The sequence below is a fragment of the Lichenostomus cassidix genome, chromosome 17 (genome assembly GCF_008360975.1).
Source record: "Lichenostomus cassidix isolate B80296 chromosome 17, HeHo_3.0, whole genome shotgun sequence".
In the NCBI taxonomy this organism is placed as follows: domain Eukaryota; kingdom Metazoa; phylum Chordata; class Aves; order Passeriformes; family Meliphagidae; genus Lichenostomus; species Lichenostomus cassidix.
In genome coordinates, this window is record NC_139497.1 from 5639068 (window position 1) to 5652201 (window position 13134).

General features: G+C 47.3%; 1 protein-coding gene across 24 annotated transcripts in view; it reads left to right on the forward strand.

The window, feature by feature from the left end:
* The window catches only part of DNM1 (dynamin 1), a 66080-nt gene that overhangs the window by 36885 nt on the left and 16061 nt on the right, over positions 1–13134 (forward strand). For 20 of the 24 annotated variants that reach the window (XR_014855491.1, XR_014855496.1, XR_014855492.1 and 17 more), the window contains exons 11-15: positions 1360–1446; positions 1637–1707; positions 2168–2219; positions 3432–3443; positions 4685–4798. Coding sequence is in view for 16 of the 24 variants with exons in the window: in XM_085077114.1 (XP_084933240.1) it covers positions 1360–1446; positions 1637–1707; positions 2168–2219; positions 3432–3443; positions 4685–4798 (336 nt within the window). In the remaining 8 variants the exon portion in view is untranslated. The remainder of the gene's footprint in view (positions 1–1359; positions 1447–1636; positions 1708–2167; positions 2220–3431; positions 3444–4684; positions 4799–13134) is intronic. The other 4 variants (XM_085077113.1, XM_085077118.1, XM_085077122.1 and 1 more) reach the window with 1 other exon arrangement.

Genomic DNA, 13134 nt, shown 5'->3' on the forward strand with positions numbered 1-13134 from the left:
TGTCAAATCTAGTCCAGATTCCAGTTCTAGGCTATTGCAACTTGCTTGACTGCAAGGGGGCTCAAAGGGTTTGAAAGTATTTGTAAGCAGATGTTAGAAATATTGGTGGTGGTTAGTGTGGGATCTGGCTTCCAGTAGTGATGCTGCACATTTTGAGGCTGTTCCTTGTAGCATATTGTAATTATGTATACAAAACAAAAGGGCAAACCAGTTTAAGAAGAAGCTCTCATAAACTGGAGGAATGAAACGAATGCAGTACAAGTAATGGGCAAATGAGATTTTGTTTTTATACACCCCCTTGAGGTATAAAAGACTGGTATTGGGAAATGCTGTTAGACATCATAGTCAAATTGGAGATAATATTTTAAAAAATGGGGAAAATAGTTTCACAGGGGATAGGCAAAATAGGGAAGAAAGGGCTGGATTCTCGATCTCGAGGATTAATTTCATTTAACTGTGCTGGTCTCGATCCAAGATGTAAAAGTTGCTGCTGTGGGAATCACTAGAGTTTTATGAATCTAGGTGAGAAGAAGGCAGGTGTTGTGTGAAACCTTGAGGACTTTAAAGGTGCTGATTCTGGAAGTGTAACTCAGGTATTATCTCTGTAGATAATCTTCCTTTGAATCACAGCTAGTAAAGTCCTATTGTTTCTCAGTGTCGGCAGAAACAGATTCACTCCTCAGTAATGTGGCAAAAAATGTGGTGTAGGTGCGATGTGAACATAGATCTCAGCTGTGTAATCCTGCCCCAGCAAAGCAGAGAGCAGGAAGAAGCAGCTGGATGCCCAGAGCATGGTGTTTCTTGGAGACACGAACCCTTGAGCTGGTCAGATCCTTTGTCTCTGCTTGCTGTTTGGAGAAAAGACAGATGCTTTCACTTAGTCCCTCAGCAAAGAGGGACTGAAATCCACTTCACTTCCTATAGGACTTTGCAAGTTGTAACAACAGACTGTTCACCTGCTTAGCCTACTACAGTGAGATATTGAACATATAGAGAAACTAGTCACTTTATTGGGAAAAATCCAACAAGCAAGAAGCAGTCCACATATATCTTTTGGATTTGCCAAAAGTCTTATGATAGGAAGAATGTGGATAGTTTGGAGCAGATCGCTGGTGAGGCAGAAAGATTGCTGCAAGAATGAAAAGGGCTTTTCTCTAAAGCCTAAAGCAAGCCGAAATTAACTTCACCCACAACAGACCTCCAGGAACTTGGAAAAATCTGTGTGCAAGTCCAGCTTTCTAGAACTTCCCTCGAGAATATTTGGTGGCAGGGTGTATGTGTGCATGTGTACATGTGGGGGGCTGCCAGCCCCCTTTTTACCTCCCTTTCCCATGTGCACGTGTTTCCTCTCTCCTGCAGCTCAGCCAGTACCCTCATCTGCGTGAGGAGATGGAGAGGATCGTCACCACCCACATCCGTGAGAGAGAAGGCAGGACCAAGGATCAGGTGGGGATCAGGAGTGTGTCAGAGGGGAAGATTGGGTGGGGGGCAGCTTTTGAGGGTTTCTAGGTCAGAGGGGCCTGAGGCAAGGGGTATCTGGCTGCCGGGGGGATCAGATAAACAATGTACAGGGCTCTGTGTCCTCCTGTTAGCAGTGTCAGTTACTACCATCTTACTCTGTGCCTCTCTTTGGCAGGTCATGCTTCTAATAGACATTGAGCTGGCTTACATGAACACAAACCACGAGGATTTCATTGGTTTTGCCAAGTAAGCATGCACCTCCTATTGCCTCCTCTTCTCCACATGTGTTTCCTGTGTCTCTGTCCTATAGGTGCTCCAGAAAATGGGGTGCAGAGGTTCTGGTGCAGATGCTGTGGTCCCAAGAATAGTTCAGCTCTCAATATTGCTTGTTATTTCAGTGGCTCTGGATTGCAAGGTTGGGGAGGAGAATAGGAATGCATGGAAGGGGGTGTTACAGTATTAGGTTTGTGTCAGAGCAAAAAAACCCAGCGGCTGTGGAGGGTTAGTGACCCGAATGTGGTTCATGTGGGAGTGCAAAGATGAGTAGTCCAGCCTGAGAGAGCAGATGGCAAAAGAATGGGTTATTAAGGCTTGGAAGTCAGTGGTGGGGGGCCCCAACTCACTGTAGCAGCTATCCAAAAGGAGCAGGATGCAGGTGATCAAGAAGAGCCTGAGAAGTTTTGAATGTCTCTGCCGTTGTTTGCAGTGCTCAGCAGAGGAGCAGCCAGATGAGCAAGAAGAAGGCAGCTGGCAACCAGGTAGGCCAAGTTCCATCTCCTTCACTGCTGCAAGGAGGACGTGTTTGCTACCTGGAAGCTCCCAGGTGGACAAGTGCTGGGCTGGATGTAGCACTGCTCTAAGTTGTTTTTTTGTGTTGTCTTCTTTTTTAAAACTCATCAAATCGTTTATAACTGGAGGTTAGTGGTTTAGGCTCCCTGCAGTCAGGAAGACCTGAGGATCTGACAGCAATGGAAGGAAGGAGCTGTGGAGGGAGGCAGCTTGATAATCAAAATCTGGTCTTGCTTTTCTGGTGGAAATCCCTGTTCATGTCGTGTAAATTTCTGTTTGTTCAGCTCCTTCACTAACTGTGCCAACTCTCCTGCCAAGGTGAGGGGTACAGAACACTAGGTCTGAACTGTTACAGAATTGTCCTTTCTACTTGGCTTTCCCATCAGTGGTATCTACTTTCTGAAAAGAGATTTCAAGAGAGTTCATGGACTCTCTTTCTGAAAAACTTAATTGGAAATACATAAACTCCTGTACAGGGAGATGGAGGATGATGATAGTCATGGTTGCAGTGGGTATGTATGAGAACACACCCATGGGAGAAAACAGCAGTGGAGGGGAGGACTCCCCTTAATCCTCTAGGAATGGTAAGGAATGTACATAGAATTAAAGAGACTAATGACACTGTCCCAGATTTGCTGGGGAAATGGTAAGGCTATCTAGGCTAGAAGATCTTGGGAACAAAACCTTACAAGCAGCTTCATAGAAAATGGAAGCAAACACTTTTTAGTCTTTTAAAAAGACATTCACTCCTGATATCCATCCTCTTCATAACAAAATGTTTGGCCACCTTTCCCTGCACGTGACATCGCAGACTGTTTCAGTACTGTTGGCAGGCAGGTGTTGTCAGCAGGTTGGGCTGGCCAGCCATCCATTTCTGAGCAGCTATAGGGAATCCCATCCTCTGCAGTCCCTTACAGTAGAGCTGAGTGTAGAAGAGTGCAAAGGGCAGACTCTGGATCTACCTGTAAAGCGCTTTGGCTTTCCTGTTAGCAGATTTATTTTGGGATGGGAGTTGCTTTTGTTAACACCTGGGATAAAGATTTGGTACCAACCTCCAATTTATTTTATTTTATTTTTGAGCCTCTCTTCTCCTACTCCAGCTTTCCTAGTAACAATCTCTCCTCTCTTTGCTCCTCTCCTGCTCTCTGCTCTGCTGCTGTTGCTATGGTTCCCCTTTGCAGGATGAGATCCTGGTGAGTAGAAGGCCACTCAGCAGGGTGTGCTAATGAACATTAATGTTGCATCTGGGAAGGCAAAACCAGGGCATAAACACATTATTCCCTCTGCTGCTGAATGGGGATAGGAGGGCAGCTGGCATTAGACACAGATGAAGCAGAAACGAGGTGGAAAGGTAGTATGTTGAGGAAAAATTCAGGACTGCTGGTACATCTTTCAAGTGGGTGGAGTTGAAAAGCAGCAATCCAAGGATGTGTAGTTCTGTTCCACTGCCCCCTCCTGTCCACAGGAAGAGTAGGACTAGCTTGAGCTTAGAAGGCACAAGATGAAGATCCAAGACTCCTGCGTTTGCCTTTACAGAGTAAATTGCCAATTTAAATGATCCTGTACCTCCAGGGCAGGCTGCTCACACAGTGCAACCTGCTAATGGACAGTGAAGTCTCATGGTTTTTTCAGTGCCAGGAAGTTTTCAACAAACATGTCCATACAACAAGGTACACACATAAAGGTTTTGGGTGTCAGTAGTGCATTAATAGGCATAAAACCTAACACCTTTAAGCTGATGCATACCTACATTTGATTATGGCACATGTGGGGTTCTAAACCAGCACTTGGTGAATAGGAGTCCCCTAGAGAGTAATAGCCTGTCTTCTTTACAGACTAAACTTCTAGGAACTTGTCTTGCCCTAGATTAATATGACTGCCCAAATATCTGGGTATGCTGAAGTCCAGGGTACTAATTCCAGATGCACCATTTTGTTCTCTTATCCTTAGTGACTCCTTTTACTAAACTCAGTTCTTTCTGGGGTGCTTGGCCATTTCCTGAACTGGTTTCTCCTACCCCAAGTTGAGTCAAGCACTCCACACCTCCAGTGTGCTGAAAGGTGTGCTGGTGTCCTGGTTTTCTCTAGGCATGGCCTTTTCTGGGTGTTCTGCAGTGATTTGGTGCTTGTAGGTTTTGCCAGTCTCCAAGGCACTGATGTAGTTCTTTCTGTATCTCCTTCCTCTTGGCAGAGGGTATAATGCACAGCACTTTCAGGTTCCTTCCTGCCTCCTTTTTATGCTATTCCTGGCCCTTTTGAGGCCAGAACCTTCTCTGGCTGGTTGAACTGGGGGCTTTTCTGGTAGTAGCAGAGAGCACGGTGTTCCTTGTCTTTCCATACTGCTCTGTGTGTAGGGATACCCTCTGATCCCTCCTCTGTCACCTAAGGCCAGGGATGATTGTCCTTGTTAATGCTCACTGCTTCCACCCCCTCAGGTGATCCGGAAGGGCTGGCTCACCATCAACAACATTGGCATCATGAAGGGTGGCTCCAAGGAGTATTGGTTTGTCCTGACAGCGGAGAACCTCTCCTGGTATAAGGATGATGAGGTGAGTAGCTCAACTCTGCTGCTTGAGTCTGGGGCATCCGAGGAGGACAAGCCCTTCAGATCACTGGGTATTACAGATGTGTCTTCTGAGTGCTGTCTGCAGCTTGTGTCAAACTGACACTATCCTTGGGCCAGACTCCCCATGGCCTCAGTACTGCTGAGCATTTCTGAATTGATGTGCATGTGGCTTGTTTGACGCACAAGGAGTAATATTTATGCTTCAAGTTCTGGCTCAGCAGAAAGTTGACAGGCACTTGGAATGAATTTGACCTTTATTCATTTTGCTGTGGCAGCTGTGATCATCAAGGGTGTGATGGGTTAGTTCCAAGATTTGGACTTTTAGGCATTTGTACGGCAGTAGTGAGTTTTCTGAAGGCGTATGGCAGATGATTTCATGCATCTCCTGGTTACAAGAAAAAAGCTCTCTCCTTTCAGAGGAAAGCAACAGGAGCTGTGGACGTGAAGCTCCAGCTCAGGTGCTGTGTCCTTCTGACTTTGAGTAAATTACTTAATCTCTCCCAGGACCAGCTCTTAAACATACAAAGTAGGAATGTCTTTTTGCTATTTCTATATTGAACATGCCAGTTAATCTGTTATATTTAAAATTGTTTGAGTTGTAAATGGTCAGAATTCTGCTGATCAAAAGTACAGTGATGTGTGGAATATCACTGATAGGAACATGGACCTACTCTGTAGGGTTTCTTGATAGTCTTGAATATTAACAATTCTGGCAACATGCTGTGATGTGTTTCTGCTTCAGTGGTAATTGATATAAGCAGACAGAATTGTTCCAGCTGAAATCACTGTCAACAGTGTGTTGATTCCTATGCAAGACAAAGGTAGATACTTGTCCTTTTTGATTACTTTGAAAAGAGAAGGAATAGCTGGATGATTCTGGGAAGAACATGATTGAAAGGCTTAGTCCCCTCAATGGGCTGGGAGATGAAAAATGTCTGGTATGATGTAGTCATATGTTCTGAGTTGATCAGGGTTTCCGACTGCAAATGAAGAAACTGCTATCCCTCTTATTGTGGTTTGTGTCCCTCAGGTGTTCTAAGGCACTCAGTATTGTGTCTGGGAGCTGCAGCCAGGCCTGGCTTCTTGTCTAGTTGTTATCAGTGGGCCTGTTTCCTTCTCGGCAGGTAGAAATGATGACAAATACAGTGATGAATCAGCCTCTAAATATTGCTTTCTGCATGGAGATGGCTCCTGTGCTGCTATGGATGAGCAGGCAGCAATTTCCTAATTAAAGAACCAGGCACTGAAATGTCTTTCGCTAAATCAGTGTCTCCCTGCTACAAGACCCCTGCCCTTTGTGTTCAGAGTTGCTTGGGGAGGCTTCCCTCTCCACTGGGCTGCATATGCAGGTCGAGTGGTTATAAACATCAAGTAGTTTAATCAAAGCCAGCTGCTACATCTGTATTACAGAGATGATCAGAATTCCCTGTTCTTCCCCCAGGGAGTGGGAGGGAGGGCAGGCTGCAGTGGGGATGTATAAACTGTTGATGGATTCCAGTTGCCTGGGATGGGGATTGGACCTCCCTCCCCTCCTGAGGGAGGGCAGCCTTGGGGGTCGATAGCAACTGGAGGTCTGCACCATTTCCCTTCTGCAGAGCTGCCTAATGGAAACAGTTCCCTGCCAGCCCCCATCCCTTAAACACAGAGAACCAGCACTGATGAGGTCTGAGCTGCCTCTGAGAAAGGAGCCTTTGTTTTCAACTGAGTGGGAGCTGGGGGGAAAGGGAAGTGTGTGTTTTATTTGCTTCCTCCCCAAGTTCAGCTCCTTGATCACTGGCTGTTGTGAAGGAGAAAGGAAGCAACGTCCTCCTGGACTCAACTATTGAGTCAGGCTAAAGGTTGGTGCATTTGATGGGCAGCTGGGAGAGCCTTGAGCATGGGGATTCCCATCCCAAACCTCAGTCCTGCATGGAGCTGACTCGATGCCCAAGAGCTGCTCACAGTGCATGGTGCCCTGTCAGACAGGGGATCTTTGTATGTCAGTTCCAGAGCTCTCCTCCACCAGTTCAGGAAAACTGATGTCCTGTACTGCTCCTGAAATGATCTCATGTTTTTAAAGATTGTACACCATGGTCTTTCTTTGCTGCAGTTCTGGAAGGAAGGGGGAGGCTGTGTCGGCCCCACCCTGCAGTTTTGTGGGCTCTCTTGTCCCAGTTCCCCTGTGCTCTGGCTGCTTTCCAGAGGGAACAGGGAAGAAGCTGAATCTGCCTTTTGTGGATGGAAGTGTGCATAGCAGAGTTGTGGATGCTGATGGGGGAAGGAGCAGGGTAAAGTGGTGTGTGGTGGGGTGAGGGTGAAGGCTGGGGCCAGCACCTCTGGGGCCAGGAGGACTGGGGACACCACCTCTCCCTGCCCTGTCCCACAAGCCAGGACCTGGAGTCTGCAGAATGAAGACATCTGGACCCGATTAGTGAAATACCAGTCTTTCCGCAGCACTGGCTTGTTTTTTCTCTGCCTCTGAAGAAAGGAACTGAAGCTTAAAATGTCTTAAAGGGCCCAGCATTACATGTTATCTGGGATATATGGCTGTTGATGCTCTGGAGGGGCCTGAAGGAGTGTGCTGGGGAATGGGAGGGGAAGGAAAGAGTGGGCCAGGCGGGGGTGGAAAGTTGGCTCCCCACTCTGCCTTGCTGCCAAGAGTCTGTGTGTGTGCTCCTGGGCTCTCTGTTTTTCTTCCTGTCTCCTTTCAATGAGTCAAACACTGGCCCCATGGAGAGTGGCCCCACAGAAAGCTTGGCCTCCCAAGACCTGGCGACCCTCCTGAGGTACCTGCATCTCCTGAACCCTGTGGGATTATGCTGCAGTGGGAAGGAGAGGTAGGGGAGGAGCCTGTTCTGGCAGTACAGAGTGAGGTTTCCTTGCTCAGGGAGGCCACAATATCCCAGTGGAGCAGCAGCACAGCACCAGAGCACGCTGGCTGCTCAGCAAGCACCACAGTGGACATGATACAAGAATTTCATTCCAATAGTTCTTCTGTCCAGATCCCTTATGAAATGCACAGTGCCCATGATTCTGCAGGGCTTTCCCACTTGCTGGAAAAGAGGGGCTGTGAGCTTGGATGGAGCTGCTGGTGATGGGGACTTTGTAGGCAGGATGGAATGAGCACTGTGCTCTGCGGTTCCTGTCAGTAAAGCTCACTCCCTGCTCTGCAGCATGCCTGTTCCTGCTGGAGTGCCTGTGTGCCACTGTGTGCTGGAGTGTTTGCACAGCTGGGTAGATGGATATATCTGCTGCTTCCTTTGGGAATTTGTGTGAATGTGCAATACAGATGGGACCTTTTGTCCTTACTCAGGTAAATCATGTACTAGAAATCTGGGTCTTGTATGAACGGGTGGCTACATTAGAGGAATGTATCTGCTTGTGTGAGAGTATTCACGTGTGGCATGCAATGTCACTGCATTGGAGACCTGAGTGTGTACAAGGAGGGGTGGTTGCAGAGTTTTAGGTACTTTAGGTGCATGCAGGTGCTTCATATTCCTTACAGATCGTGTTGATTCCTGATGCATTAGTTGCTCTTGAGCTCCTTCTCTGTCTTCATGCCTTCTCTTTTGCTTGGAACGTATTCCTATCCTGGGGAAGATGTGAACTTATTCACAGTCACTAGATAGCTGTGTATTCTGTACCTCTCAGTGTCTCTTACCCAATTCTAGTTTAAAAATAAACACATGAATCCATAGAGATTGTCTCCCCCACTGCACACATGCACTTCTCTCTTCTCTGGCCCCCCTTCCCACTCCCAAGTCCATGGCCTTGAGGCCCAGATCAGCTGGTAGAAATCCTTTTTCTTTACTCAGATGCCCACCAGTCATCAGAAACTTGCTGTGATGAGTTGGCTGCAGTCAGGTTTTTGCATCCAGCTTGTTTTAAAGACCATAAGAGCAGGTGTGCTCTGAGGTGGTTCCTCTCCTGCTTTTGTGCTGCTCTGAGGTGCTCTCTAGAACATGTTCATTTTCTTTACATCCTCTGTGGAACTTTTTCATTCATGCACTTATCTTTTTTTCACAAGTGCATGTTTTCTCATCATTTTACTCAGTTTTAATTAGTCCTCATTTATGCTTTTACTCACTGTTTCTCTGGCAGACAAACATCAAAGCAAACACAGCTTCCAGAGCATCCAAACCTCCAACTTTGAATCCTTTGTGAGTTTTTTTTGTATTATGACCAGTATTTTTTACACTGTGAACTCCCTTTTTTCCAGTCACCTTTCTGTGCTTGATCCTGCCTTCTCAGGTAGCAAAGCACAGTGCAGTTGTGACTCTGACAGGCCCATGTGTCTCCTTTTGCATTTTATGGCAAAGCTTAGCATGTGAAACACAAGCCATCCTGAACATAGCTACCTTGGGACAAGCACATGAAACGGAAAGAAATAAGAATGGGATGAGAGAGAAGGAGGAGGAAGAAGAGGGTTGTGAGTAGGCTGGTGAACAGGCAGGTAAAAGTGATGACCAGGCATGGCTCCAAAGGGTTAGACCCTCCCAGGCTGAGGGACGAGTGACCTCTGCATGCAGCCATCCCCAGAGCCCACCCTCTCCAAGCAAGTCCCTCTGCCGTGCAGGTGTTGCTGTCCCCGTGCAGCACTGGCAGTGTGTGGTGTATCCCAGCACAGCCTAACCAATGTGCAGACTACTGTACAATCTCGTAGTCCTGAACAGGTAGTCTGAACACTGGGCAGACGGAGTGGAGCCTCTGCGATCTGCTCTCCGGCGATCAGCAGCTCATTAGTCCTCTCCCCTCCCTGCTTTTGGGATGGGGTTGTGCGGGGCAGAGATGGGGTGAACGAAAGTCCAAGTCCTGATTGGAAAAACATCCTCCTCTGGCAGCTGGGGGAGAAGAAATGTTGCTCCCTGCATGTTTCCAATTTGGAGTTAAGTTTCCAAGCGCCTTCCTCTTCCAGTGCTGGTGTCAGGCTGGTACCTGGATTCCACCTGGGATGTGCTGCACCTTTTTAGAAAGAGAGAAAAAAAAATCGATTACTTCAGTTTGAGGAGGAAATGCTGTGAAGTCTTGGCTGTGACCCAGGTGTGCAGAATTTGTTGCTTCATTCAACTCCTTTTCTTCCCCATGGAGCTGTGTGGGAGGATCCTCAGGCCCCATGCACCCTCATCTCCTGTCCTGAAGATCAGCGGGTCCAGAGCAAAGCTCAAACAGGACCAGCCTTGGCTTCCAAGCTCTCCAGAAGGTCCTTTGACAAGGTTGCAGAAGGCAACTTTGGCCAGTTGCCTTTGCAGCTCACCTCTGGCTGCTGCAGGAGCAATCCACATCCCCTCTTTCTCTCCCCCCACTACGCCCTGGCATTGCTGAGCCTCCCTCCCTCTTCTGGTTTTTGCTCCCTCCCTTCTTGCTTCCCTTCTGTCCTTCTGCCTCACTTGACGTGGCAGTGGAAAGCTAACTAGACTCGAGGGAGGAGCTTGCTGGCTGCTGGGAAGGCCGAGTTTGGCAGGAAGTGAGTGGCTGACGGATGGGGTTGCGCGGGGGAAAGGAAGGTTCCCTACCCCGCATGGAAACTTGAGGAATGCTGTCGCTTTCTGTGACGCCTGGCTCCCATGTAGTGATTCCAGATGTTAGTCCCTGCCCGCACGCTCTGCTCCCTCTCCCTGTGCTGCAGGGATAAAGAAGGCTTTATTCACGTCTCCCTTCCAGGATCTCTTCTCCTGGTGTGGATGGTTAAGATTTGGGACCGAAAATATGAGCACTTAGAATGTACACCTTGGCTCTAGCCATGCACTGGGGAGGGGTAACCCACCCTCTCTCAGGAGTGTGAAACGCTTTGTGTGTGTGTGTTGTGCCTCACCTTAGCAAAGCAAATTAGATACTCTGGGATGGTTCATCCCTGCCCTGGCACAGGGACAGGTGCAGGGAGAAGTGCCTGGTTGTCCTTTGTGAAGGCTGGTGGGCATTGCTGTAACCTTAGAGAGGTCACGACAGTTGAGTTTTCAGCTCTATAGCCTCTGTCAAGCACCTCAGGTTTATGCCTATGCTTCCTCATAAACCCCCTGATAGCTTCCTAGGGTTGTGCTTGGCTCTAGCTTTAAATCGGCACATTATTTCAGCTGATGTGAATAAAAACCTTTACTTTTGTGCAGGTGAGTTAATTACCATTGCTGTGCTTACTAAGCCAACAGTAATGGTTGTGATTAATCACGAGTCCAGGTCTAGTGTCTGCAGAGCTTTTGAAATAAATCAGCTTAAAAATCTTAGGATGTGTTGTTTAAGTTAAACCAACACAGCTTTCTGGTGTAAACAAGCCATTACAGTTGCTCTGCAGCTTGGGGGAGGAATCATTCCTATAAATTATGCTCTGAGGGTAAAAGTGGTACAGGTGCGCTGTGTCTGGGAAAGATGGTCTCAAGATGTGTGTATGCAGTGGGATGACCAGGGCTTCCTGGAGGAATTACAGCTCAGAAATTCAGCTCTTCTACTTGCTAAGACAGGAAGCAGAAAGCAGTTTGTAGCATCTTGTTTGAGGGAGTGGAGTGGTTGGTTCAGCTTGAAAAGCTCAGCTCACTTGCTTTCAAATATTCCAGACTGTTTTTCAGAGGCTTCTTCCTAATAATCTTTTAGTATGCATGTATTTGTGCGGTGTGTTTATTATAAATTATGATGTTAATGTTTCTCCATTTGACTGGAGTTTTATTACTGGAGTTCCAAAAATGCTGTGCATGTGTTTAACAGAAGCAATTTTACTGAAACTCCAGGCATCTCTGGGGCAAGTTTGTTTACCCGTAATGCTTTACATATTAGAGGAGAAAAAGGAGATTAAGAGGTTTAAGCAAGACGAATTTCTCCTAATTTCACACGGCCCCCAGTTAAAACAATGTCAATGTCTTCTCCCATATCCACTGACCCTTGTCTCTGTGCAGAAGAAGGTGTTTGTCATAATAGCTACAGGGAAACCTTTAATTAGTTTATTTATGCTCCAAATGCAAACTGAGACCTAATAATTCTGCCAATTACTTTCTTGTGCTGTGAGTGCCAATTTCCAACCTTAGGGAGCCCACACATGCATCTGTCAGCTTCATTTTGCATGTATCCAAGAGCAGGAAAATTTACTTTACTGTTGAGGCAGTCCAGGTGAATGGAGGGGATGCTTGGAGTCAAGCTGGCTTGCTGCCTGCTGAATTCTGTGAACTTCTTGTAAGTTATTACCTACAGGTTAACAACAGATAATTCGGGTGATAGTGTAGATTATTGCTACATCTGGCTAAAACCCATCTCTAGCAATAAGCTGCCGTAAGGAGATGTGTAACAACAATAAAGGACATTGGAACATCAGGCTGCAACTGCAGCATCCCTTTTTTCTTGTACTTTATTGTGCTTTCCACTCCACAACTGGAATGGCTCATGGATCCTGGTTGGCTTCCTGGCCATGTGTATTTTCTTTCTCTGGTAGATTCAAAGTACAGAGCCATATGGCTGTATCTGCACTGTGCCGGGGGCGGGGGAATAATCCTCTGGCACTTATCCTGCCTCTGCAAGGAGCTTGCAGTCATCTTTCTGCAGGTCTCCATGCAGGCTGAGACTCCTGTGGGGAGAAGCAGCCCTGATGAGGGGTGGTTACCCTGTGCCTGCAACATTCCCAAGCCAACACTTGTACCATGTTCTGTTTTGTACAGTCTGGGGGCTTCTGTCCCTGCCCCACCTCCCCTTGGCCTCATGGTTCTACAGATTAACTCACAGCCAACGAGCACATTTTATATAACACATACTTTGCTGCTGAGGGAGAGTTTTGCCTGTTGGTTTTTTTTTTCCCTTCCCCTTATCGATGAAGGGCAATATGAGCAACATAAGCTTCTTGGGATCAGACTGAGGAATTTGAATATAGGATTTCACGAACTACTTTCCTGTTTCAATGTGTGCTGGCTCTTCCTTCTCTTTCCTCCTGACTCCAAGTCTGGAAAGCTAGAGAGAGAGAAGCCCTTTTCCCCTCTTGGCCAGGATGCTGCTCAGCCATAGCACACCCTGCCAGATTGCTAACATATGGGCAGAGCTCTCAGCCAAAGTTTTGAGAGGCTCAGCCCTTGGCAGCTCGTTCCACACTTTCCTGTCTCTACATTCAGGAAATGAAGTCAGAGTGTTGATATAAAACAGGCTGGGTTGAAAACTGAGAAGCTGGAAAGGCTGAAGTGGGGGACTGGGAAGGGGGAGGTGTGGGGAGATGGGGAGCAGCAGGGGCTCATTGCAGCTTGCCTGGCTTGGGGGCTTCTTGTCTTGTGCCCATGTCCTCCACTTGATTGCTCTTGCTGCCTCCACCTCGAGGGCTGATGCTTTTTGCTGGCAGACAGATATTTTGTCTTCCCTGTGGTCTGTGGAAAGATCAGC